At 33.2% G+C, this 27,946-nt stretch overlaps 2 protein-coding genes across 2 annotated transcripts; one reads left to right on the top strand and one right to left on the bottom strand.

Moving 5' to 3' along the window:
• Nucleotides 1-15: 15 nt before the first annotated feature.
• On the bottom strand, nt 16-6,738 carry LOC110659439 (RNA polymerase II C-terminal domain phosphatase-like 3). The gene is made up of 12 exons (XM_021817372.2): nt 5,585-6,738; nt 5,332-5,464; nt 5,157-5,212; nt 5,005-5,065; nt 3,435-4,874; nt 2,497-3,075; nt 2,244-2,390; nt 1,880-2,148; nt 1,668-1,779; nt 1,317-1,574; nt 1,036-1,082; nt 16-952 (listed from the first exon to the last, which is right to left on the bottom strand). The coding sequence occupies exons 1-12, from the start codon at nt 6,223-6,225 to the stop codon at nt 889-891; spliced, it is 3,807 nt and encodes a 1,268-aa protein (XP_021673064.2). The 5' UTR covers nt 6,226-6,738; the 3' UTR covers nt 16-888.
• Nucleotides 6,739-12,105: 5,367 nt separating this feature from the next.
• LOC131178564 (transcription factor BC1-like) lies at nt 12,106-14,212 on the top strand. Its single transcript, XM_058143511.1, has 7 exons — nt 12,106-12,481; nt 12,679-12,870; nt 12,972-13,037; nt 13,179-13,247; nt 13,351-13,434; nt 13,667-13,845; nt 14,129-14,212. Exons 1-6 carry the CDS (start codon nt 12,146-12,148, stop codon nt 13,811-13,813), a joined length of 894 nt encoding a protein of 297 aa, XP_057999494.1. The 5' UTR covers nt 12,106-12,145; the 3' UTR covers nt 13,814-13,845; nt 14,129-14,212.
• The last annotated feature ends 13,734 nt before the right edge of the window (nt 14,213-27,946 follow it).

The following is a 27,946-nucleotide window of genomic DNA, read 5'->3' as shown; positions in this document are numbered from 1 at the left end:
CCGATGTACAACCAGTTTCAATACATTAAGATTGAGCACATACTTTTCTCTCTTTTAATTTTCTTTTAATCCAATTGCATTTTGAAGGATAAAAGAGAAACAAAAATAAAATGGTCGAAAGGGTACTTCCAACAGAATGGCCATGGCACCGACGTTAAGCGGAATCAATCCAAATAGGGAAAAAATTCGAGCACCCTATCACCTCATTGACAATTGCTCCTCACTAGGCACGTTTAACTTGACTTTAATGCTTTTTTATCTTAGGAAAAAGATCTCCAATCTCCATTCCTCAATCAGGCATTTGTTTTACCACCAAAGTTATCACTCACACCCTTTTCTTGTGCTTTCATTATCCACATCCCACTTCTACAACTGTACGTATCTGCCTCCACGTTTTCTCACAATATTTACTGTTTTTCACTGTTTATTTCACTTTCGGATCTCCCAAACTCGCATTTGATGATAATCCATGTTAGCCACAACACTTCCGATTAGTACACAACTTGAGTAAACTACCGTTTATGCTGGCCCTGCCACAACAGTTCACCAAGGTCAACCATAGTCGATTGATTCTTTTTTCGCCCCCACGACCTACCCAGTATCCAATTTTGGATACTTTTGGGGCTCCTGCAATCCACATGCCTCGAGTCCTTGACCCAAAAACACCCTCTTTCCAATTCTTCAGCACATTGGTAGATCAAAATCAAATGGAAGGCAAACCCATCAGTTGTAATGGGAGGTTATAAAGACTAAAATAGTCCAAATTACCCAAGCAATCTCTGCTCTGCCCCCAATCACCCATCACAACCAGACTCATCTCCAACTTTAGCTAGAGCTTTGATGTTATAATTATCGGTTCTTAATCTTACCAGAAGGGTTAGGGGATTGTTATGATTTAATGGCAAAATCTTGCTCATTTGCTCTCCGATATAGCAAAGCTGAAGCTTCCACCCTGCATTCGCTGTAAGAGATCAAAGAGGCGGAAAAAATGCGGTCTATAATAGTGCAAAATAACCGAACAGGAAAGATTCTCACCACCCAGGATAGACAACAAATCGTCCAGTAGATAAAGCCCAATTCACCTGTTCAAAAGATATGATGTCATACACCAACCTAAAACTAAAAATTTAAGAAAATGTGTTTAAAAAACTTCAGTTTTTATTTTCTATAAAAAATTAAAAAACGCGTTCACTACGTAATAATAGAAAATAATTTTTTAACTCAAAAAATTAAAAAAATTATTCATATCTTTCATAATTTGAAAATTTAAATTATTATAAAAATACTGAAAAACAATTTAAAAAACCAGCAACTACCTTATCTGTTCCAAGCGAATTGGCAACTACATGAGTAACCTGTTCGTCTATCTGGTTTGTGCAGGCAGCACCAAACTGTTCAGCTGTCTGCCACAGCGGATGTAGGTAGGGGTTGGCTTCACCAACGGGAAACACCCTGCTAAATACTACTCGGCAGCCAGCCAAAATCTTCCTCTGCTCTGATGCAAGGATATTTCTAACATCTGCTTCATCTAAGGAGGGGTGAGTAAAAAAGTTTTGATGTATTCTGTCGATAACCTGTTTCAGGAATAAAAATTAAAAATTATTTAAGGGCTTGAAAAGTTAAATTAATAGTAAGAAAATTACAGGGATGGAGAACTTTTGCCTCACCGCCAACGAGCATGCTAAAGTCCCATCTTCTGGTCTCTCGTCATGGTCAATCTCAAGAAGAGAAGGACCTGGAAGCCCAAATTGGCGTCTACTACAAGGAAAATAAATATACCTGCCACGCATATGGGTAAATGGGTATCTGAAGATAGGGATGATGCAATCAAACAAAAATAAGAGCTTCAATGGAATGAAGTGGTTGTCCTACTGCTAACCTTTCCACAACAATCAAGTTTAACTTGTTATGTGGCCAGACTCTCACAGAATCATCTATAATGACAACAGCTGATTCCATACCCAAGACCCCCTCAAGATCCTTACTCTTGGGAACCCTCTCATCACCATCAAAAGGATCCCCATCATCACCCTTGGAAATAACTCGTCCGTTAAACAAAACCCCCGTTGGATCCAGAACTTTTGCCATTTCCGTGGCATACAACTTGTTCCCCATTGTGTAAAGATGCAGCTCAAACAGTTTACTAGCCTACAAAGCAGAAAGAGAATGCATTAGAATGCTTTGCATACAACTCAAGGGCTAAAGAGCATTTGATCCAAAAACAGCTTCCTCACTAAAACTACCTTTTCCAAGAAATTCCATATCCCAGGGCGCAGTTTTGTCCACATTGCCATATGAGGAAAGCGGAATAGATGTCTTTGTGGTTTTTCACGATCTTGCTCTTCCTTCTTTCGCAAGATCTCATCATGCACAGGGTCAACTTCAACAAACTGAACAAAAGGTAGACAAGAGTCATACTAAATTAATAAACACCAACTCCTTCCTCAAATATTAGCCTAAAAATAAGGGGCTATCTATACAACAGTAAGAAATTGCCTTGGCAGAATTAAGAAGTGTATGATCAAGATCCAACACAAGGCAGAGCTTGTTTGCAGCAAACATTTTCTTTTGTTCGTCTATCCTTCTTGCCCTCTCTCTCTGTATAGCAGCTTTTTGCTGGTCATTATATCCTTCAAATAGATGCTCAACATCTCCCCATGTGTTCTGTGAATGAGGACCAACTGATGCTACACCAGGTGCTGAACCAATTCCAGTCGGCTTGTCAGAATTTAGCATTATTGATTGCACAGGTTGAGATACAATAGTCTGAGAAACAGGAGGTGGAGTTGTTGATGCATTGGAAACAGACACAATATCAGCAATATTTTTCAAACTCTTCGTAAATGGCAAGGAAATATCTGGTGGCACATGAGATTGGATAGGCACTGGCTTCATTTCCACTTGAACCTCTTGCTGTTGCACTTTTTGATTGTCCTTGGTACTCTGGTTAGTTGATGTAGAGGTTGCATTTGTTTTACACTGTTCAGACCCCATGCTCCCATTCCTTTGGAGTGTATTATTATGAAGAACACGACGAGGATCCCGTGGTTTCATTCGAATTTTTCCCATTTCATCCTGCAATGTATTGTTTAAACATGCATAACATCAGATGCTTAAAAGAAGGCATTATCACATACTATGTCTCATATTCTTTTATAGGGAAAAAAAAAGTACCCAAGGATAATATTTAAAAAATTGGAATTGAAATGATATTTTTTGGGCAAATATGTAAAAATTGTAACAATAGAAATCCCTTTGTTTCAAGATCAAGCAGACAGTCTAACAGCATAAACAGATAGCAAACAGTTCTAATGAAAGTCTCTTACAGTTTTAACCCAATAGGCGCACAACAAAAACAACTCTCATTGGAGGTGCATGCTTCACATAATCATAATTATGGATGCTCAACAAATAGAATAAACCTAGGGACTCACCACAGCAGCCAATTGAGATATCTGAATTGTTCCTGCTGGTCTTGGCAAAATTTCTGTGGATTGTGGGGGATCAATATTCACCATAGGAAGAGCTCCCAGTATTGAATTTGTGTTCGGTGGATGTGTTGTTGTTTTAGTAGGATCAACAGGCTTCTGCTGTCCCTCTATTGCTAGTCTCTGTCGTTGTCCCATTTTGAGTATATTGATCAACATTGTTGGATTCACTGCAATATTTTTCAGTAAGTCAGGCAGAGATGTTGCACTAGTACCCACCACAGCTACCTTTTCAGCCCCAGCAACAACACCAGTTCCTGTAACTTGTAACCGCTCATTTCCACTAACATTCACACTAGATATTCCACTAACAGTAGTAGGACAAGTTACTCCATTATCTATTCTCCTGGAATCAGATTCCACATTCTCTGCCAACTGGTTGCTATTCATAGTTTGAGGTCTAACCATATCAGTTTCCTCCAACCAACCACCACTTCCAATCATGGTTTTCACATCCCTAACAACTCCAGGATTTTCCAATGCATTCCTTTGCCTTTTTAAAGAAGGAACATCTGGAATAGCATCATCATCAGACTTCTGCCTTTTTAAATTCCTAGTTCCTCCAAAAGGTTCCACTTTAAGTGCATTATTCACCATTGGCACAACACAGTGGTTTTGGTCCAAAACATTGGCATTAGAATTAACAAATCGAAGCCTAGGGTCCCTGCTCTTTGCAGAGGCTTTCACAGTTAAAGCAGGGCCAGAACTCACTGATGCAGCACTTTTAGCAGGGATAACTCCCTGCATACTAGAACTCTCAGTGCAAGGAGGATCAGCAGAAGCAATTGTATGCCCTAAAATAAGTGGATTCACAGGTCTAAAGTGACCAACAGCCGATGAACTAGAAACTTCTCCACCTATATCACTATCCCCATCACCAGATTCCTCTGAAGGAGTTGGGCTTGGAAGCCTATCGTTCACTGCAAATGAACTATGGCTAAATTTTTGCTGGTAGCTAGAAACAGCTTTCAGTGCATCAGTTTCATATGGACGCATTCTAGAATCTTCAATGTCAAGCACCACCTTAGGTGTTGATGCTCTTTGTACAGGTAATGATGGTGCCGCTTCCCGTGTAGGTGATGGAAGGCTGCCTGCATCATGATCCTTGTGGAGGTCTAACAATGGGAGCAAAACTGTTCTACTCTTAAAAGTAGAAATTCCTGTTTTTGGAGCTTCTAATGATATGTTTGGCTTATTATTAACAAAAGAGTCCGCAGATGAAGGAAACTTATTTGTAGTAATCAAATTATGAACTGAACTTTTAGCTGAGACATCATCATCCTTCTTATTCACCTCACTAGAGATCAGTGTCTCTTTCTCCTTTTCACCAGATATTGAACTCAACAAAACACCAGGAGTATCTAGAGAGCAAACCAAGACCTCAATCTGTTGAAACAGATATAATTTTTAAGTTTACTTGGTGACAAGAAGAAGAATCCTCCCAAATGACAATATACCAAAGAAAAAAAAAACAAAACAATAACAAAACATAAGGTTCTTGTTACATTAACCATACCTCTTTGACCTGCTCAGGGGAGAAAAGAGGAGGGACATAGCTATTTACAAGGGACAGACACCTGTTACAGAGCAAGAAAAGAAATTACCAAACCCTTGGTGAGGAAAAAAATTTTCACAATAGAAAGCAATAAGCATAACTAAAGTTTATACCTCGAAAAGTTATCCTCATTTTGTTCCCTTAATTTATGGTTCATGGAGCAAAAAACCTGGAAAGGAGAACAACAAGCATTGCAATTAAAGAATACTAAATTATTGTCTTTGCTTAAACTATAAAATCATGACATTGTCATAGAAGAATGCAGAAAACTTCAGATAGGTGCCTCACCGAATTAACAGTTCGAACAGCAGTGAATGACAATTGCATAAGATCATCTTTTGTGGGAATATTAAATTCGGGAACCACATCCCGCAAGCTCTCCAATGTGTTGCGCAGTTTTGAGCAAGTTGCCTTAAATGATCTAGCAACAGATAAACCAAAAAAAGAAAAAAAAGAAAACAAAAATTTTCAACATGTGCAATCTTTATTCCACTCTCAAAATATCACCCAATTATTGAAACAACAGCAACAAATTGCTTACTTGTGTGCTTCAATCACTGTTACACTCTCCAGAGCCTCACGAATGGAGTTGATTTCCTTCTCCAAATTCTTCTCCTTGGACTCAATCTGTAAGCCATCAACATTCATTTCATCACTATTGGACAGCCCTTCTTTACCCTCCCCAGCAGCTTTCTCACCTGGGTCAAAATCCAAATCAATCTCACCCTCCTCCAATTCACCTTCCTCCTTGTCAACATCCACAATATTATTATCCATCTCATCGCTGCTATCATCAATCACAACTTTATCAACTTTCTTCCTCTCGTCTTCTTTGCTGCTGTTACTATTGCAATTAACAGACGCCACAGAAGACGACGGCGACGATCGCTTGGAATTCTCATCGGGTTCAACCTCAACAAATAGCTCATTTAGAGGCTTATTCTGTACTGCCTGTGCCCAAGCAAGATTATACAAGCCGGAGACGTATCTTCCTCCCATCTGATGATACTTGTACAGATCTCTCATCGTCCAAAACCTACCATCTATAGGTTTCGATTCTTTTACAACCTTAACCTCCTGCTTATTAAAATCTTCCTCACTGATCTCTTCCACTGACGCCGTATAGGAAATTTCTCCCTCCTCCACATCCTCCGCCTTCAAATTCTCATCATCTTTACCCATCGTGTCCGGGGTTTCTTCTTTAACGTTATTATTCCTTCTCTCAAACAAATTAGATCCACCTTCGTCAACACCTCCAAAAAAAAATTTGGAGATAAATCTACTTCCAAAAATCCTCAGTAAATTAGAAATGAATTTAACAAAAAAAAAACCCAATTGACCAGATTAAATTAGGGTTTTTTCTTTCCCTTCTTTTTCTCTAAGATCTGATATTAATAAACCCGATAAATTATAACAATTTGAACAAATCATCATGTTCGAAATTTCGAATCTCAGATCCGCATAAGAGCTATTCAGATCAGACTTCAAATTGCTCCGAGATCCGAGGAGTTTTCCCTGTTTCTCTGAGATATATATATATATGTATAAGTTAGGCGATATGGATGCGAATCTAGTACACGGAGGAGTTTGAATCTGGTCCGTACACGTCATCGATCCGGAAAAGGAAAAGAAAAAATCGTGTTATTTGGTGACACCAGCCACTGGAGATGGGTCTGGTCCTCAGACTCCATATCCTCTCGGTGGATCCGGTTTACTTTTTCCATCCGCCAAGGAGACGAATATTCAAAATCCACATATTAATCAACATTTATTAATTTCAAATGAAAAAGTTAATTTTATTGCAATTAAGAATTAGTAAATTAATTCTCTTCAAAAACAAGAATTAATAAATTAATTAAGTAATGATTTTGCGTTAATTAAAATCAACAAATATATGAATTCAAAATAATTAATAAAATTATTTTAATAATTTGATAAAATACCAATATTTTTTTAATTTTTTATTTATATCAAATTTATTTTAAACTTTCTAATATTTGTTTAATAAATATTATGATGACATAATGTTTAGTTAAAATGGCCTATATTTTGAAGATTTGCTACACACTTAAAGGTTTCAAAGTAGATGAATATTATGCACAAAGCAGGATGGAAGCATTAAAGTAAGTGAAGACAGCAAGTTACATAGTCTGACCATGTGAAGTAAGGAAGAAACACAGTCTGAACATATAAAAAGGGAAAAATTATTAAGTGTAATTAATGTATATATATTATTTTTTATAAAGATAAAAAAAATTTATTTTTTTATAATATAAAAAAATTATTATTTTTAATATTTTAATATATCTAATAATTAATAATAAAAAAGAACCTTGGATTCATGAAGTCACATAGCCGGGGCGTGTAAAATTCCACTGCCATGTTAACGTTAAATGTTTGGATAGCAGATCACATGGCCTGGCCATGTCAAATACCACTGTTGTGTTGATGTCATGTGATGTGAACATTTGTTGTCCAAAAAGTTTCACAACTTGGTCATGCAAGGCCCTGCGGTCGCGCTGGCGTCGATACGATTCTTCTGATGACTCCCATTTAGACTAAAAATTCTAATTGTAATGGGTCAGGCCTGTTTTGTACTTATGGGAAAAGGTCATTATTACAATTTTTTAATCATTAGAACAGGCACTATAAAGCTCACTTTATTTTGTAAAAATTACTTTTTTAAAAAATACTCTTCATCCTTTTAATTATAATATTAAATTAATAATATATATTTATTATATATATATAAATATATTTATATTTTATTAAAATAATTAAAATCATAAAAATAACATATACTTAAAAAAAGTTATTTTTTTTTTAAATAATTTATTTTTTCCTTTAATAAAAAAAAATACATTTTTCATTGATTATTTTTTAGATGAATAAATACTTAAAAAAATGTGAAAAATATTTTAAAAAAATATTTATAAGCGAGTGGGAGTTGTAATCTTTGTGCATAATTTTTTCATTGCGAAAGAAAGCAAATGGTTATGTGGACGTAAGCAAATTGTGTACCATATAATTTTTTATTTTTTTTTTAAGGAGGAGGATGAAATAATATTGAACTGCGGAGTCCTCGTGGAAAATGCACGAAAGTGAGCTTCAGGGCTCAATCAACAAGAAAAGGCTATCAGGAAACAATGCGTCCCTAGCAAGAGCATGGACAGCTTTGTTGACAGGCCATCAGTTTAAGGGAGAAACCTTCCCCGTTTTAGGAATTCATCTACTAAATTCACATGAATTTTTGGCCTCTCCACCTCCTTCCGGCCCTTTTTTTTTTAAGCTAGACATATATTGTTATAAAAATATAAAGTATATATTTTTTAATTTTTTTCTTTTATTAATTTTAAAAACTATTATCGCTTTATCGATAATCTGCATTTTATGTAGTTTATTTTTTTATTTTAATAATATAATTTTATATTTATTTTTTATATTTCAAAATTATAATATAAAATTTTATTAATAATAAAATTTTAATTAATTATATTAAAATTTTAAATAATTATATGTTAATCAAAATTAAGTTAAATTTACATTTCTTACATGACTATTCTATATTTTCCTCTAAATATGAATTTTTTTTAGTATAATTGATTGTGATTAGAAAAGATCATATATTATTAAAAGAGATTTATTCATGATAATAAATATAATAATAAATATGTTAAAAAATAAAATTTTAACATAATACTAATATTCAAGAGATAATAATAATAATAATAATAACAAATAATAGTTGAAGATTTTCAAAGGGAACCTCAATTTTATGGTGATACCGCACTGCAACTAGACACGTGGATATCCCATAAAATAAAATAAAAAAGAATTTCTTGTTCACTATAGGAGGATAAGGATTTCTCGTTTTCTCATCCTCTTATTAATCGTTTCCTTTTTCTTTTTTTTTTCTCTTAAATTTTAATGCTAATCATTAAGAGATTAATTAAATTTTTTTTTGCAATCTATAAAAAAAATCTAAACATAGGGTATATATTTAAGTTAAATGAAAAAAATAAAATATTTATTTTAATTATTAATTTTAATCGAACTTTTAATTTTATCAATTTAATTATTAATTTTTTATATTATTTTCAACTTTAATAATAAATTTAATTAAAAACATTAAATTTGATAAATTATTCAAATTTTTTTATTTATATATTATTAATTTTAGATAATTTATTTAATTTTATTAATTTATTTAACAATTTTAATGTTTTCATTAATTTTAAAATTTTTTATTGATAAAAAAATAATATAATCAAAATAAATCTAATTATAACTTTCAAAAGAATATATAAATATTTGATCAAATAAAGTAATATTTCTATTTGATTTATTTGAAATTAATCATTAAAATGATAAAAAGAATAAAATGATTGACTAATATTAATGATGTTGGTGAATATTTAAATTATTTTTTAATTAAAATATTTAATTAAATTAATTACTAAAAGTGAAATTAATGTAAAAATTTGAGATTAAATTAATAAAATTAAAAAAATTTCCTAAAATTGAAAAAAATTATAAATGTTTGATTTTTTAATGATTTATCCTATATTTAAAAAAAATGTTGTGAATTTAATAATTATTATTTTCATTATATATATATATATATATATATATAAAATAATTGTTAAATTCTTTATTAAAAAAAAATTAAGTTTAGATTAACAGCACCATTAAAAAATGCTTTATCCATTAAAATTCTCACTTAATTATAGCTTTATCGACTCATCGCCACTTTCGAGTAAGCATGGGCTACGCGATGCACTCAGTCCCAACTGGACTCAATCCTCGAGCACGCTTATCAGACCATCGAGCTCAACTCTTCAACATTGATTTTTCATTTACGCACCGACGATGCTGCTCAGAACACGTGAGACAACCAAGCTACTCTCATCCATTGAATCCGTACAATGGAAATGGGGTTTCAAAATTAAGCACCGGTCACGATTGGAATGAGAGATTTCGGTAATTAATCTAATTTATTTTTATTTAACTATTATTTGTTAAATTAATTATTTTTCACATGATATTAGAACCGACTTTACAATACTCTACACAGGTTACGACACGTTGTCAGTCAATAAGTCATGGCAGAATGGCCACAGTTCCTTGCTAAAACGGTAAACTAAGATGCGAGGAATGATAAAATTAAACAATGTCAGGATAAGGAAACCTTAATCTAATTTGGTGATAAAAGATTTACATATGTTTCATGTGTCCTTATCATGTTAGTTAGATATATTGACTAAGTATTGGGTGCTTACTGCTTGCTCAACCACACACACATATATATACCATTTTATATTTATTGTTGTATATATATATATATATATATATATATACACACATACATTTCAAAGAAGATCGCATAGGGTTTGAACATTTTGATTGTGCTATTTTTTATATTATGTCAAAGAAGAATCATATAGGGTTTGAACATTTTGATTTTGCTGTTCTAAAATCCAAGGTGTTAACCTGCTGTTTTTTTTTTTTTTTTTTTTTCTGAACAGGACAAAAAAGACCTAATCAATGTGGATCACACAATTTTTTAGGTTTTGAATTTTGAAGAAATATATCATAATAATTAATAATGTCTTAATGCCGCTGTTTTAAATTATGATCACAATTACAGATAACGAAAACAAGCTTATGTCGGCTGTATTATAATGATAACAGTATATTGCTACATAAATTTTATTAAAAAATTTATTAATTTAATGAATATATATTTAAATCTAAGAAATACAACTAAATAGTAAACATGAATATACTTTACATAATGATCATAACAGTTTCTATGTTTGTAACTTTAAAAAATTCATTATGCATGTATAATGATAATATTAAATTTATTTTCCTTTAAATACATAACTGCTGCTGCTGGTGCTATTTAGAACCATGCCTAACACATTGTATAGAAACAAAAGTGAGAAAGGAGTAAAGAAGATGAACAAGGAAGATATATAAAGGAATATTTTCTTATTTCGTTTGGATGGAAGGAAAATAAAAGGTAAAGATTTGTTTTTATTCCTATGTTAAGGTTGTGCTATCTGTCAAAAAAAAAGAAAAAGTTTCCCACATGGGATGAGCAAGATACAGCAAGAGTATAATGTAATTGGTTGGGTTGGTCATCGTCATGGAGGCCGTGTGTGTGTGTGTACTGCAGAGTGCTGACTAAAGCCAGCTAAATTATTTCAAATTATAATTATTACAGGATTCAATTCAAAGTTGGGAAAGAGCAAAACCAGCTAAATCATCGGTGGTGGATATTGACTTGTGACTCACGGCTTTTAAAGTGTATTGATAGGAAAATCAAGATTTTGAAAAAAATTATGAAACAAATGGCAACCCAAAATAAAGAATAGTCGATGATTATGGGACTACCCAAAATCTTAAAAAGCAAAAGCAAAGAATATGTATGGGAATAACAATTGAACCATAAGAAACAAATTTCTATGCAATTAAACAAATTACTACAGAAATACTTTAGACTGCTTAGCTTGGAATTTATAGAGCTGAGGTGGGTTGGGTATAATGGTTAATAATATTTTTATATTAATTTACAGCATTATTATATAATATGCATTATTTATTATTTTACATGTTACCTTTATGTTTAAATATGTTAGCTTAATGTTACTTTAAATCTATAATTATTGTAATGTTATTATTCAATATTGAGATGTTGTTCCAATCCATTCCTTAACCCTAGTTTCAAAAAAAATCTATAGGATCTAAGGCATTAATTACCCATTGAATAAATCATAAATCTATTTTTTGTTTTATTATATCATAGATTCTTGAGAGAGAAGCTAATATTTCAAAGTTTCAATCATAAATGATAAGACAAGTGCATGCTTGAAATTCAACAAATTGAAAAGATGGGGACATCACACGAACGTGTTTATCGCTCTATGACAGATTTGGTGAATTACCTATAACCTTCACAATTTGGCTATCAAGATCGGCCAAAAATAGCTACTTGATGTGCTCCCCTATATATATATATTTTCTAAATTGTCTCACTCCAACCATCTTTATATTGTCTTCTTCCCAATACCATCTGATCATTTCCCAGTTCCTAAAAATGGCTGCCTTTTCTCATCCTGATTTTGTTCTTGACCCTTTTCTCCAGCTACAGAAAACCAACACCTTTTCTTCTTTACAAGAGAAAGAAACCATCACAAAACCCAGCTCTTCTCAAGACTATCGACAGGAGATTCCTAATCTGCATGAAATTAGCCATTTTGCAGACAACCCAGAAGTCCCTTCCACTGATACTCTAGCTTCTCCTGTTATTGTAAATCAACACTCAACTTCTCCATCATTTATGGTTGATCCTGAGAGCGGATGGGTTCATGTTGCTCCATTGATAACCCCGATACTAATGGAGCAAAAGAGAAAGCACGTCGACACCTGGAAGGTACATTTATTAATTATTTGTTTTTGGTAGATTTAGCTCAGGGCTAAATCTTGAAACCTTACAAGTATGAAGAGGACTCTAATTTAACGTATTGAACTGAAGTCCATTAGTAGAGAAGCTAAAAGCAAGCTAGTTCAATTCTTGCATGAAATAGTTATATATGGCTAAATATAATATTGTTTTTTTTCCTTGGATAGGGATCAGAAATAGAAAGCAAAGGTGAGAAACAATGCTGCAATGACTCAAAAAAATCATCATCACATAGGAAAAAACGTAACTCCACTAGTACCAGAAAAGAGAAGAAAGTTCGCCAACAGCCTTTGACAGGTTTTGTTCATGTGAGAGCGAGAAGGGGCGAAGCAACGGACCCTCACAGTCTTGCTGAGAGGGTAAACACTTAATAACGGACATATATATGCGAATTGTGTATTTTAGTATTTTACACCTTTTTTTTTCCCCTTGAAAAAATGGGTTTATATTATATATGTAGGTAAGAAGAAAGAAAATAAGTACGAGGATGAAGCTGTTGCAATCTCTGGTTCCTGGGTGTGACAAGGTAATATTCTTTCCAGGTACTACTTGAGTCCATGCTGTTGATTAGGCTCAAACTAGAAATCTCATGCTCCCGGAGACGGTTCAATGCTACTGTGTAGCTGAATTAATATGAGATATGTTATTGTTCAATTCCTTCCAACAGATAACTGGCAAGGCTCTCATACTGGAGGAAATAATTAGATATGTTCAAACCCTACAGAATCAAGTAGAGGTACATATATATATATATAACATCATTGAATTACTCTGATCATGATCTCTTCAACTCTAACATATACTCGTAGCACTCACCATTTACACACATATATGTTCAGTTCCTTGCAGCAAAACTTGAATTTGTGAGTGGCATAGGCAACGACTTTCAAGCGAACTACCACATGAACACACTAGCACCAAAGGTATTAATTAATCAATTCTTCCCTGACAACACCACTAGTTAATTATCACTTCCATATTTCAACTGAAATCATTTTTCATTACAAAGATGATACTAATAATTAATTTAGTCTTACACTTCTAGCTAGTGCTAATAATTAAAACTTGACTCCTCTCCACAAGTATTCAGGCTTTCTTCCCAGTTATTCATCTAATTTCAAATGTACAGTTTTCTTTCTAATTCATTAATTCCAGGGTATATATAGCTCACTGGTTCAAGAATCGAACTCCAACCATCATCTCTCATCTTTCGTTGAGGCAACACCTCAATTCTCAATGTTTCTTGATCAAGAGGCAACTAATGCCACCACTTATCAACTACTTAATTACAACATTAATTAAGTTTAGGCATGCTGAGAAATAAGGATAAAGAGGTACGTAAACATATTTCTAGTTTTTACAATCCATTTACTTTCTACAACTTAATTAATTTCCTATTGTATATGTAGATATACAACTAGACTACATGCCCTAGTGACTTTTGAATCTGGCTTTAAACCATTTTATAAAGCCAGTTGTATGTTTATGTCAAAATGTGAAAAATTATTATATGTATTCCAATGTTTATACATCCTACTAATAAATAATAAATAAACTATAATTTTAAGTAGTTCCTTAAGACGCATATCTCACTCTTTGTGTTGTTTTGGTTTTCAGGTAATGACATAAAAGAGAGAAAATCCTAGACTGAGAAATGAATAATATTCGACCCATTCATTACACTGGAGTTCTGTAGTAGAGATATTAAGTCTTATATTACTCTCACTTGCAATTTCAATCTTTTTTTTTTTTAAGTACTTAGATCTTGATATGTATTAAATCATATGCATAATTTTATCGAGGTTATATAAATTAATATTAATAAGTGAATACAGTTTTAACAAAAACACATAATGGAGCTTTAAAAATTAATTTCATATCTTAAAGGTTTTGTAATTCGATTCGATCAATTTGAGATAAATATTTCAAATCAATAATAGAGTCATTTTATGAGTTCTATTTACCAGAGCTTAAAGATTGTGCTTATGTTAAATTTCTCTTAGGCTTCAAAAAAATAAAACAATATGCTTACTTGTAAAAATATATATATATATATATATATATACATATAACCAAACTAAATATATTCTAATCAAATATATTAGGTTGAGTTTAATTTATATAAAAAAAAAAACTCAATTATAGCAAGGATTTTAAGGAAACCAAGTGTTTGTTTTTAAGCTAGACTTATTTATTTAAGAAATGTTTAGAGTTTTTAAGTTATGTTTATAAGAAAATAATAAAAATAATAATAAGCATTAGGAGAAAAGTTTTTTATTTTAGTATTTATAAATTAATTTGATCAAATATCTTATTGTATTATCCTCATTCAATTTTATAATTTCACTCTATATTTTTATTATATTTATTATCATATTCATATTCATGTTAAAAAAATTATTTTTCCTGCAATAAATTATCTACATTAACTTTAATAGATTAATTAAAGTTATTTTTATTAATTTTAATAAAATATTTTTTATTTAATTTAAAACTAAATTGTATTGTAATATGATTGAAATATATATTTTGACAATATTATAATAAAATGTTAAGTCAATAAAATTAATTTATTATTTAAAAAAATAATAAAATATTTTTTTATTAAACATATTAATTATTTATTATTCACTTATAAATATTTTAATTAAATATATAATTATTTAAAATTAAATATTTATAAATTAACTTTTAAACATTAAATATTTATAAATTAAGTCAAGTGCCATCTCAATCTAAGTTTGTTTCCTCGCTCACTGCCTCTCTTCTTTTTTCGTCCGTCTTCCATACCTTTTCTTCTTTATCTCTCACTCACTCTATCTCTCTCTTAAATTACCCATAATTATAGATGAAAAATTTTTGATAATACCAAAAATAAAAGTTACAATTTTATATCATCTGATCAGTATAATAAGAAATCAAATTAATGATTAGTTTAATTCTGACAAAGAATTCTTTTTGACTGAAAATTAAGTTTGATTTGAGTAAACAGGTCAAATAATTGGTGAATCGGTCAACACGACCAAATTTTTTAATATATATATATATATACATTGAAGAGGGAAATTGAACCTTTAGCCTCTCATTGCACAAAGAAAACTCTTATTATTTAAACTACTTTTTGACTTTGTGTGTTTATATCTCAAAGTTGATTTATTTATTAAATAAATATGTAAAATATATTAAAATCAATTATTCTATTACTTTAATATTTATTGATTTATTTTATAACTGTATAAATTTAAAAAAATATTATATATTAAAATTTAGTTAAATATATTTTTAATAATTATTTTTAAAATATATTAAACAACTAATTTTAATAATATACATTATTACTATTGCTTCGCTTTCTCTCTCCCCATCTGTTTTCTCTCTCTTTCTACACTTTCTGGGTAATTTGAAAACAAAAAATCGCAAATCCATAAATAAGTTTATCACAAATCCATTAACAAAATTTTTTTGCAAATCAACATGTCAATGAAATCAACAAAATTAATATAATACATAATTTCAACAAAATAAAAGAAAAAAAAATAATGAGAAAGGGGGTGCGGCAGGATTCAACTGAAAGTAAGGCTACGGTCCATCAGGATATCATATATGTTGGCATTTCCTTGATTGATTTTCAAAAAATCTCTGGAAATATCAATTATCAATGTTAGAAACACAAGAAAATATTGAAAATTAAGCGACCAGTAAAGGAAACGGAGGCTTTGATTTACAGTACCCATTTGTGATCAACTATGAAGGGTAAGGGTTTATTTGCCAAAAATAAAGTTGTCTTTGATCGTTATTTTGTTGACGATTTCTATTTATTTGGGCTCATCGATAATGAAGACCACCGAGAAGTCTTTCCAGTTTCAGACGCCAAATACACGAAGGAGTTGCAATTCCAGGAGGCTCTGATGAGTTGTGTGATTATTTCTCATATAATCCATCATTGATTTTGATGATTGAAGCACATCCAGAGACAAATTACCAGGAAGCTGGTCAATCCTCACTCATTTTTCTATGAGATTTGTCCTAAAAGAAAACAAAGTAACCAAATATTCACCATTGACAATTTGTGAACACAAAGATTACAACCGTACGTTGGATTGAATTGTAAGGTAGTGCTAGAATTGGAAACTTGTAAATTTAAGATCTTTAAGGGAGTGATTGATCTTTGGGAGGAAGCAGTCTGCGATAAGCTAATCAATAGTTCGCAAAGATTATACTACCCATTTAAGGAATGTTCCTCTATGTTGGTGGCTGATAATGAAGGATAAGCGATCAAGGACGCAGGGAGAGAAATATAGAGAAGAAAGGATGTAAGAGAATGAGAGAGAGAGAGAGAAGATTGATAGTGGATGGTGAAACTTAAGGATGGTAGTGCCGAAGGTATTTTCGACTACTTGATTTGATCCATACCTGTTAATATGCTTTATCCTAACCATTTATGTAAATAAATAAATGAATGAATATTTGGGTAATAATAATCGTGTTTGGAATTGTACATGTGTAGTTTATGATGAGTTTTAATCAATTTTAGTAAGAATTCAAGTATTAGAGTTATTAATCAGATTTGAATCATAGTAAGATGATTTTTACCCATAACTTGCCTATCACAGGAGGTTAAAGTTTCACTAAAAAAAGGAAAGAGCTGAAGTTTCTTGTTGCTAAATTGAAATTATTTATCAACTAGTTAAACAGAGCTTGTTGATAGTGTGTCCGCAAGTGCACGGGTCACAGTAGTATAATTTTAAAAATGATATCGATCCCACAGGAAATTGTGCTTAAATTGGAAATAAAAGGATAAGCTAATTAGAATGGTAAAATTTAAAGATATTAAAAATGAAATTTAAAATTAAAATTGGTATTTGAGGAATTTAAACTAAGTCAAACAATTAACTAAATTAATTAAACTAGATTACTAAAATTTAATTTGAAATTTCTATTTATGAAATTTGGAGGAATTAAATCTAAATTCAATAAAAATTAAAGTGATTCTAGAGATTGGATTTTCCATATTGTTTACATGTGGTTTATCCCTAATTTAGCCAAACATATGAGAATTGCAATTTTGAGGGAAATCAATTCTTAATTCTTTGAAACCTTTTTCAAGCATTTCAAAGTTGGTATTCATTAAATCAAACCCTGTTTTCACGGTATTTCAAACTTAACAAAAACCCAATTAAAGCTCTAATTGATTTTGGAAAGTCCCCTTAATCCTCTTAGGTTATCTCTAACACCAAGAAAACTAAGTTTATTGCAAGATTATCTATCCCAAATATTCACTTTTCAGTCCATCTATTAAGGATTAAAACTTAACTTAATGAGGGCCCATTCATCAAGCAAGGCAACAAGCTCACAAGTAAAAAATCAAAATGTAACAAACCTCATTTAAATGACTAAATCAGTTCAAAACCACAATACAAAGCAATATTTACAAACCCATCTCTAGAATCTCAAACAACTACTCACAAATCATAGTTTCAAGTCAAACTCAAGTGTAGAAATGATGAAATAATGAAAATCTAAGTTAAGGAATAGAAAAACCCAGAAGAATGCTGCTGAATCTACTACTGGAGAGTGCAGAAAATGGCCTCTGCAACTGCTGGAAAATGGCTGCTGTCCTTCTCTCTTTCTCTCCTTCTTTTCTTGCCAAAAATGCCTCCCTTCCTCCTTCTAGAAAGAAAATAGATAAATGAGGTTTTATATGGGTTAGAGGTCTGCCCTAGAATGGGTAAAAAGGTGAAAGATTCCAGAGAAAGTGAGGTATAAAATCAGAGTAACGAAAATGCCACGTCAGCCATTTCCAGTAAAAACGACATAAGCTGAATCGGTTGTGTCGCGGGTTGTGTCGCGGGTTGTGTAACCTGCGGCCTGAATATCTGACGATCGACACAACCCGCGACATAAGCTAAATTGGTTGTGCTACAGGTTGTGAAGCTCTCGGCCATTTTTTAACTCAACTTCAAAAAATTTTTGCATTTCAACTCTAATTTCCTCCAAATGGCTACTCTGATCAAAATACACCAAATTTCTCCAAATTTAACCTACAAAACAAATAAATTCTAAAAATTAAACTAAGAAATGTAAAAATTATAAAATTGACTAAATATATGTTAATATCTATAATAATAACTATGAACAAGGGTAAATTATGTGCAAAAATTACACCTAAATGATGATATAAAATGCATGCATCAAATTCCCCCACACTCAAACTCTTGCTTGTCCCCAAGCAAAATTTTTATTAAAACTCATTTGGAAGGGAATAGAATCAGTCTTTGAAAACTCAAAAATCACTAATCCAAAACACCAACTTACCTCTAGCCACCAACATTCCAAGTTCCCACCAGCGAAGCACAAAGAATGAAGCAATCACTCTCAACAATTACAGAATAGCTAATAATTAACCAATCAACCCAAGCAACAAATACCAACCAGCTACAAGAGTCAATTGTGCCAAAGCAAACCTAAATGAAATAGATAGCCAATGTGTCTCGAATAGATGGTGAGTAATGTATGAAAGATTATATTGCCAAACCCATATGCAAGCATAAAAGATCTAACTCTACTAATGTAACAAGCTTTTTTCAAAGAATCATTAGGTCTTTTTAAGGGTTGTAATGAGGTCAAATCGGGTAAAATTATGGTTAACAAAGAAAGGGAATAAGGAAAACAAAATATAAGAATAATATTAATCGTGAAACTCAAAGTGCATCCAATATATATATATATATATATATCAAGAGGAAAGAAATTCACAATGAATCTCAAGTGCTATCACAATGATTATATAAAGGGACTACTTTTTATACCCTTTTATTTATTTATTTATTTATTTAATTTTGTATGTGTCCCTATTTCATGTCACACCCAAAATTACCTTTGGGATATTTTGGTGACCTCTTTTTTTTTTTCGATCAACTTTTCACAATTACTCTAGCACTTTTCAAGATGTTTCAATCCTCTAAGTTTTTTTTTTAATTATTATTTTTTTATGCACTTAATTGCTAAAATATTATTCTCATAAATAGCTGGTAGTGTTTAGGTTTTATGGCTAGGTAAATGATTTGGGTTCCAAATAAATTAGGGAATGAAGGTTCAAGGGGGTTTACAAGGGTTGAAATGAAATTAAGGTAGGTAAAGGCTAAATGTGAGGTTTAAAATATGAAGGAATGCCTAAATCATATTCTTATCAAATGCAAGTTAAAAATTTTGCTTTGAAAGATCTAAGATGCTTGTTCTAGGAATGGTGAGACGACAATGACCATTTTCTTCCTTAAAGGCTTATTCAGACACTCAAAACTCAAAATAACTAATCAGAATCTGCATACCTAGATGAATATATTAATTTTCAGCTATTAAGTAAGAGAAAGAATAATGCTTAAGACTTTGTACCCAGTTGGAACTTTAATTCCACTAACCATCTAAAGGCAAGTTGGATTGCTTGAATAAGTGACTTATGGAATTCAAAGACTGGTTTAAAAATTCAAAAAAATTTTAAATGAATAAATGAAATGCATAAATGTATAAATGTATAGTCAACCTATATGTAACTAAGTATGCATAGCTAAGTATATATGAAGCTATATGCAGTGTATATAAGTGAATATGTACAAGTATGAAGTAATGAATGAGTATGTCACTATATGCAAATGAAAAAGGAAAAATAATTTTTGCAAAAAATTTACCCTCTCCCCCATACTCAGAATGAACATTGTCCTCAATGTTAAAAGAGTGCAAGGAATGGGATAATTTGGCTATATGTGCATAAAGAATTATTACCCTATTTCATAAGTGATAGCACAACTTGTGTTGAAAGTGACACAAGCTGAGATAAGAATTGTTACCTCATTGAAGGTGCAGCCAATTTAATTAAATAAAATTTGGACAGCTGCTGCACTCATTGCAAAAGAAATAGTGGAATGTAATCGATTAAATCAATTAAACTCAAAAAGTTGAAATAGGGAAGTTAAGCTAAAAAATATAACCATCAAGTGTAAATCCGAAGTAGCATATCAAAGCAAGTGAGCAAAGTACTAAAGATATAAAAGAAAAATGTACTTTATGAGGAACTAAAAAAACTGAATAAGCAATGTTTCAAGTAAAAGAAAAGCAACACAAGCAGAATATTAACTAAACAAGCTACTAAAAAAAAAACTAATTAATTAAGCAACTAAAATAAAGACATTAAATGTAAACTGAAAATAAAAGCTGGTCAATCATGTATAAGAACTCCTTAGCCCTTGCCATCTTGTAGAGGTGGTGGTGCTTTTGGTGGTTACTGTGGAGAAATGATGCTCAAAATGAGTGCCTGGTTAGTTTCAATCTGTTCTAGCTTAGCTCGCATGGCTTTCAACTCGTCTGGCATTTTAGCACTTCTATCCAAATATATATCAGCTAAATCCCTTAATGTTTGAAAAGAGACATCTGTCATTTACCGAAAAGAGTAGATCTCATCACTGAGATTTTCCATAAATGTTAGAAGCAGTTGATGAAGCAGGTTGTGCAGCTGGTGGAGCCTGGCATGGAGGTTGTGTAAAAGGCTTCTCAGATGGTTTCTCAGATGCTGAGGAGGAGCTAATTGCAGTAGGGGAGCCTGGTGGTGTTGCTGTTGGTGCCGGAATCTCATAAAGCTGTGTAGCCTCATTTTTTATACAAAATTTTTGGTTGGCCAAATGAGGTCCATCCAAATATAGCAAACCAGTTGTAACAGCAGCACACTTGTGAACTTGAGGGTTAAAACCAAAATAATGTGCAATGGGTGTGACCAAGCCTCCAAACACAATGTTACCAGTACCCCTAGTAGTTTGGTGGAGCACATGACGGCAAAAGTAATAACCAGGTGAAGCCTTTTTACTAGTTTTTGCACACCACAGAAAAAATAAGTCATACAAAGACATTGTGCCAACACTAGTTCCTCTTCCTAAAATTGTATTTGTAATTAATCTTTGAAGCAATCTCAAGGAGTGACTCTCAATTTTAAAGGCCTTACTGTGCCCCGGTTTGAAAACACCTGCTGAGGGAGCTATTTGCTGCTAAAATTCATACCCATTATAATCCCTTCGGCTAGTAGGCATTTTGAGCAAACCATCAGTGAGAAACCCGAATATATGATGAAAATCATCCATAGACAGTACCCTATCTTGACCAAGGCATCTAAAGTTGATTGTCAAGTCATTATCCAAGTCATATTTATGCTTACTAGTGGACAGGGAGGCCATAAATTCCTGCACTAGAGTGGGGTAAACCAGTTCCTGCTTATGGACAAATCACACCCAACCTAAATCATCTAACAAAGTCTGCATTTCATCATATATTTTCAAAGATTTAAGTGTAAACACATCCAAATACCGAGTCTGAACTATTTTTCGAGCTTCGATTCTTGTCTTATTTCTTTTCATTTCGGCAGTAGGCAACACCCATTGTTTAGCAGTAGGCATAGATTAAGGAATGGTGAAGTTACCTTTAGATTTCCCTGGGCGCTTTACCGCTGATTTTGGGATTCCACGGCGAACATTAGGTGCGGCGGAAGTGGGCGGCGGGACTGGTTAAGGCTGTGTGGGTTGTTCGGGTTTCTTCCTCTTGGCGCTGCTTGTTGATTTGTGTGGCTTAATGCTCTTCGCTTTTTTCTTCTTGTATGTGGCAATGGGGCATCACTAGAATGGATTGCCGGTGAGTCGACATTCATGGGTTGGGTGGTTTGGGTTTGCGGTGTAAGGTGTGAGGGATTGGGAGGGGAGTTTTCGAAGGAGAGAGGGGAATCGGGCATGGCGAAATGGAAGGGAAGGACCGAAAAAGGAGAAGAATGCGAAGAAGTAGAAGAGGAAAGAAGGAAAATGGTGGTTGAGATGGTGGGTGTTGGAGGTGACGGTGAAGAGGGGGGGTTGTGTCGGGCACTATGCCGAGAGGAAGAAGGAGGGAATGGGGTTATCGGGTTATGGGCTTTGGGTTTGGGTTTTAGGCTTGGGCTATGGGTTATGGGCTTTGGGTTATGGGTTATGGGCTTTGGGTTTGGTTTAGTTAGTTTTTTTTTTATATCAAAATGGGTTAGTGGGCTTTTGGGCTTGGGCTTGGGGTGGTTGCGGGCCCATTCTGATGAAGTGAGTTCTCAACCTGCAAAACAAACAAACGACATAAGTTAAAACACAGGGATGGGGGTTGTGCCAAAAGTTGTGAAATAATCTGCCCAAATTTGACAAAATTTCATAGTACCTCAAAAATTAAAACAATTTAGATTTCAAAAGATTAAACCTTCATAACATGAATTCTAATTGTTCAACTTGTTATGTTCATCAAATTCTCATAAAAATAATTTTTTTCAAAGCATCAATTCACACATCCACATTCAAATAATTTTCCTTTTTAAACCAAGATGTCAAAATTTGGAAAAACTTCCTCTTAAAATTAACAAAAAGGGCAATGAATCCAGCAAGATCCACCAGCAAATACTCAACAATAAAAAGATGAAAAGTATAAGTGAACAAATTTAAAACTAAAATTTAAAGCTGAAATTTAAAGCTAGAACTAAAATAAAAAATTTTTATGCTCATTTGCTTGCAATGAATTGTATCCCATCTGCACAAGAAAATTAGAACAATGTCAAACTCTGAATAAGGAGTATAGAAAAACTTAAAATAAATATATGAAAGAAATAAAGAATCAATGAAAAATTGTGAGTTATGCCCAAAAATGCTAAGTTTAGGTCTTTAGCTTGACCTTACTCACTCAAGATTTTTATGGAGAATGAGAGACATAGCAAGTTGCTATCTTCTCAATTGGCTCACCAACTGAATAATGCCTCAACCTTTGCCCATTTACCTTGAAGTTACCAGATTTTTCACCAAAAATTTTCACAGCACCATGAGGGAAAACTTTTACAACTTTAAATGGACCGGACCACCTTGATTTTAATTTTCCTGGAAAAAATTTCAACCTTGAATTGAATAAGAGAACCAAATCTCCTTCTTTAAAGTCCTTTTTCTTGATATGCTTATCATGCCATTTTTTAGTTCTTTCTTTATAGATCCTAGCATTTTCATAAGCATCAAGTCTCAATTCTTCTAACTCATCAAGTTGCAAAAGTCTTTTATGTCCAGCAGCTTGTAAATCAAAATTGATTGCTCTTATGGCCCAGTAAGCTTTATGTTCTAACTCTACGAGCAAATGGCATGATTTCCCAAAAACTAACCTATAAGGTGTAGTTCCTATGGGGGTTTTAAAGGCTGTTCTATATGCCCAAAGAGTATCATCTAATTTAAGGGACCAATTTTTTCTGGACTTGTTGACAGTTTTCTCCAAGATTTGCTTAAGTTCTCTATTTGTGATTTCTACTTGGCCATTTGTTTGAGGGTGATATGGTGTGGCAATCCTATGCTTTACCCCATACTTTCTCATCAATTTTTCAAATCGGTGGTTACAAAAATGGCTACCACCATCACTGATTATAGCACGTGGGGCACCAAATCTGGTCAAAACAAATTTTTTCAGAAATTTCACCACAACTTTTGCATCATTGGTTGGTGTAGCAATAGCTTCTACCCATTTAGATACATAGTCCACCCCTACCAAGATATATTTATTCCTATAAGAGAATGGAAATGGCCCCATGAAATCAATTCTCCACACATCAAATAATTCGACTTCTAATATGGACTGTTGGGGCATCTCATCTCTCTTAGACATATTGCCTACCCTTTGGCACCTATCACACTTGCTTACAAAATCTCTCACATGTTTAAACATATTTGGCCAATAGAAACCTGATGTCAAAACTTTTTCAACAGTTTTTGAGACACTAAAATGACCACCATATTCAGAAGAATGACAATGGTAAATAACATCATTTATTTCTTCCTCTGGTATACATCTCCTAATTATTCCATCATTACATCTCCTAAACAAAAGAGGTTCTTCCCAAGAATAAAATTTAACATCATGCAAGAATCTTTTCTTTTGTTGCCAAGATAAATCAGGTGGCAAGACACCACAAGACAAAAAATTCACAATATTAGCAAACCATGGAAGTGCAGATTTCAACACATACAACTGCTCATTCATAAAAAACTCATCAATTGGCACAATTTCATCATCTTTATTTTCAGTTTTTATCCTAGAAAGGTGATCAGCCACCACATTCTCAACACCTTTTTTATCTCTTATTTCTAAATCAAATTCTTGAAGTAACAAAATCCATCTAATCAACCTAGATTTAGCTTCTTTCTTGCTCATTAAATACCTTATTGCTGCATGATCAGTGAAAACTATTACCTTTGAGTTGACCAAATAAGAACGAAATTTATTGAGTGCAAATACTACCGCAAGGAACTCCTTTTCAGTTGTAGCATAATTAACTTGAGCTTCATCAAGGGTTCGGCTTGCATAGTAAATAGCATAAGGTTTTCTATCTTTTCGCTGGCCAAGGACAGCTCCAACAGCAAACTCGCTTGCATCACACATGATTTCGAATGGCAAAGTCCAATCTGGGGGTTGCATGATAGGAGCTGTTGTTAATGCCGTCTTTAACCTGCAAAAAGCAACCATACAATCTTGATTAAAATCAAATTTAACATCATGATTCAAAAGATTTGTTAAGGGTTTAGAAAGTTTAGAAAAATCCTGAATAAATCGCCGGTAAAACCCGGCATGTCCAAGAAAACTCCGCACTCCTTTAACAGTGGTTGGAGGGGGCATTTTTTCAATAATTTCTATTTTGGCTCTATCTACTTCTATTCCCCTGTTTAAGATTAAATGCCCTAAAACGATCCCCTCTTGGACCATAAAGTGGCATTTCTCCCAATTCAACACCAGATCATTATTAGCACACCTCTGCAAGATTTTAAACAAATTAGTCAAGCATGAATCAAAATTAGTGCCATATACTGAAAAGTCATCCATGAAAACCTCCATAATTTCTTCAATAAAATCAGAAAAAATGGCCATCATGCACCTTTGAAAGGTGCCAGGCGCATTACACAATCCGAATGGCATCCTTCGATAGGCAAAGGTGCCATAGGGACAGGTAAAGGTAGTTTTTTCTTGGTCATCAGGATGGATTGGAATTTGAAAGAAACCAGAATATCCATCTAAGTAACAAAAGAAAGAATGCTTGGCTAATCTCTCTAACATTTGATCCATAAAAGGAAGGGGAAAATGGTCTTTTCTTGTAGCATTGTTCAACTTCCTATAGTCTATACACATTCTCCAACTCGTACTTGATTCTAGTGGGTATCAATTCATTATTCTCATTTTTAACAACTGTCACCCCACCTTTTTTTGGTACAACATGCACAGGACTCACCCACTCACTGTCAGAAATAGGGTAAATAATTCCAGTAGCTAGTAATTTTAGGATTTCCTTTTTCACAACATCCTTCACTGTAGGATTCAATCTTCTTTGATGTTCAATGGAAGGTTTACTATTTGGCTCTAGGAAAATCCTATGCATACAGACTGTTGGACTAATTCCCTTTATATCATCAATTGCATAACCCAAAACTCTTCGATATTCTCTCAAAACTCTCAACAATTTTTCATTCTCAATATCAGTCAAAGATGCATTAATTACAACAGGATATGTTCCATTTGGTCCAAGAAAAGCATACCTGAGGTTGGAAGGAAGAGGTTTAAGATCTACCTTTGGGGCATCCTCTATCTTTAATGATGGTGGTTTAATCTCCAAATTTTGCACTTCTTCAAGCTGAAAATTTGTGGCTTCAGGATGTGGTGGAGAACTCTCCAAGTGTTGTGCAAAAGCAGCTATGTTGTGATTATCATCATCAGTGCTCCCACCATGGACTAAGCAATTTTCAAGTGGGTCTTGTGGATAGCTTTTTCTGAAATGCTCTTGAACAATCTCATCAATAATGTCTACCCGCAAACAAGACTCAACTTCTTCATGTTTCCTTTTCATGGCTGGATTGATGTTGAATATCATTTGATCATCTCCCACTCTAAGTGTCAATTTCTCACCCTTTACATCAATTAATGCACCAGCTGTTGCCAAAAAGGGTCTTCCCAATAAGATAGGAACTTTTGTGTCTTCTTCCATATCTAAAATGACAAAGTCCACCGGAATGTAGAATTTCCCAATGTTGATAAGCACATTTTCTAGAATGCCTTCTGGATACTTAATTGAACGGTCAGCCAATGAAAGATACATGTTTGTGGGCTTCAACTCTCCCATATTCAACTTCTCATATATTGAAAGTGGCATTAGGCTAACACTAGCTCCAAGGTCACATAAGGCATTTGCCACATAATTATCACCTATATGACAAGGAATGGAAAGCACACCCGAATCTTAGAGTTTGGGAGGTAACTTCTTTTGAATTATAGCACTGCATTGCTCTCCCAAGTTGATGGTGTCATAATCTTCTAGCCTTCTCTTGTTGGTAAGAATCTCTTTCAAAAACTTGGCATAACTTGGCATTTGGGATAGTGCCTCAGTGAATGGCACATTGATATACAACTTCTTTAGCACTTCAAGGAATTTGCCAAATTGTTTGTCTAGCTTATGTTTGATGAATCTTTGAGGGTAGGGAAGGGTGGGCTTGTAAGGCTCAGGTGGGATGTATGGTTTCTCTCCCTCATCTTGCTCACTTTTGCTTTCTTCTTCTTTTTCATTTTTCTTACTCTCAACTGAATTTTCTTCTTTTGTGCTCTCTTTTTCTTCTCTCTTGTTTTCACTCTCTTGACCAACTTTCTTACCACTTCTCAAGGTCACAACCTTACATTGTTCATGAGGGTTTTGTGGTTGGCTAGGTAATTTCCCATAGGATTTGCTTCCCGATGAGCTTGCTTGTTGAGCCAATTGAGTCTCCAACATACGATTGTGGACTTGTAATTGATCCATGGTTTGTTTCATGTGTTGCATTTCTTCCTCCAATTTGCTATTCATCTTGCTTTGTTCAGCAAAAAATTTCTCCATCATGCTTTCCAAGGTTGGCTTTGGTTCATGAGGTGGAAGGGATTGTTGTGCTCTTGCTTGATATCTAGGTTGTGGCTGCCTTGTGGGCTGAAATTGAGGTCTATTCTGCTGCATATACTGCTGGTTATGAGCATAATTTGAGCTTTGACCTTGTTGAGCAAAAGTTGCTTGTGGTCTCCATATTGAGTTGTTCACATTAGAGTAAGAATTTCTCATAGGTTTCTGTTGATAACCTCCTGCATAAGTAGCTTGTTCTTGCAAAAAATCATCACCATAAGAAGAGTAATCAACTCCACAACTTTGAGTTCCATCTGTGTAGCCAACTTGTTGCATAGTTGTAGGAGTTGAGGTTGTTGCCTTTGTGCAAAAATCACTAAGAAACTGAGTCAACTGATCAAATCTTGCATTCATGTAGCTAACTGAGTCAAGTTCATAAATCTCAGCCTTCTTTGGCTCAAGTGCTCTAGGATTCCCCCACAAATGGGTATTATGAGCAATCTTCTCTAATAAAT

Source organism: Hevea brasiliensis, chromosome 3 (assembly GCF_030052815.1).
Source record: "Hevea brasiliensis isolate MT/VB/25A 57/8 chromosome 3, ASM3005281v1, whole genome shotgun sequence".
NCBI classification, from domain to species: domain Eukaryota; kingdom Viridiplantae; phylum Streptophyta; class Magnoliopsida; order Malpighiales; family Euphorbiaceae; genus Hevea; species Hevea brasiliensis.
Note: the sequence above shows the minus strand (reverse complement) of the source record. Positions and strands in the feature narration are given on the sequence as shown.

Excerpts from the sequence above, each read along its gene's own strand:
- LOC110659439 (XM_021817372.2), bottom strand. The coding sequence starts at position 6,225 with ATGGGTAAAGATGATGAGAATTTGAAGGCGGAGGATGTGGAGGAGGGA. Across the intron at positions 3,076-3,434 it reads TATCTCAATTGGCTGCTGTG|GATGAAATGGGAAAAATTCG; the intron begins GTGAGTCCCTAG and ends AATACATTGCAG. Across the intron at positions 953-1,035 it reads TTTGTTGTCTATCCTGGGTG|GGTGGAAGCTTCAGCTTTGC; the intron begins GTGAGAATCTTT and ends CAGCGAATGCAG.
- LOC131178564 (XM_058143511.1), top strand. The coding sequence starts at position 12,146 with ATGGCTGCCTTTTCTCATCCTGATTTTGTTCTTGACCCTTTTCTCCAG. Across the intron at positions 13,248-13,350 it reads CCCTACAGAATCAAGTAGAG|TTCCTTGCAGCAAAACTTGA; the intron begins GTACATATATAT and ends ATATATGTTCAG. Across the intron at positions 13,435-13,666 it reads TGAACACACTAGCACCAAAG|GGTATATATAGCTCACTGGT; the intron begins GTATTAATTAAT and ends CATTAATTCCAG.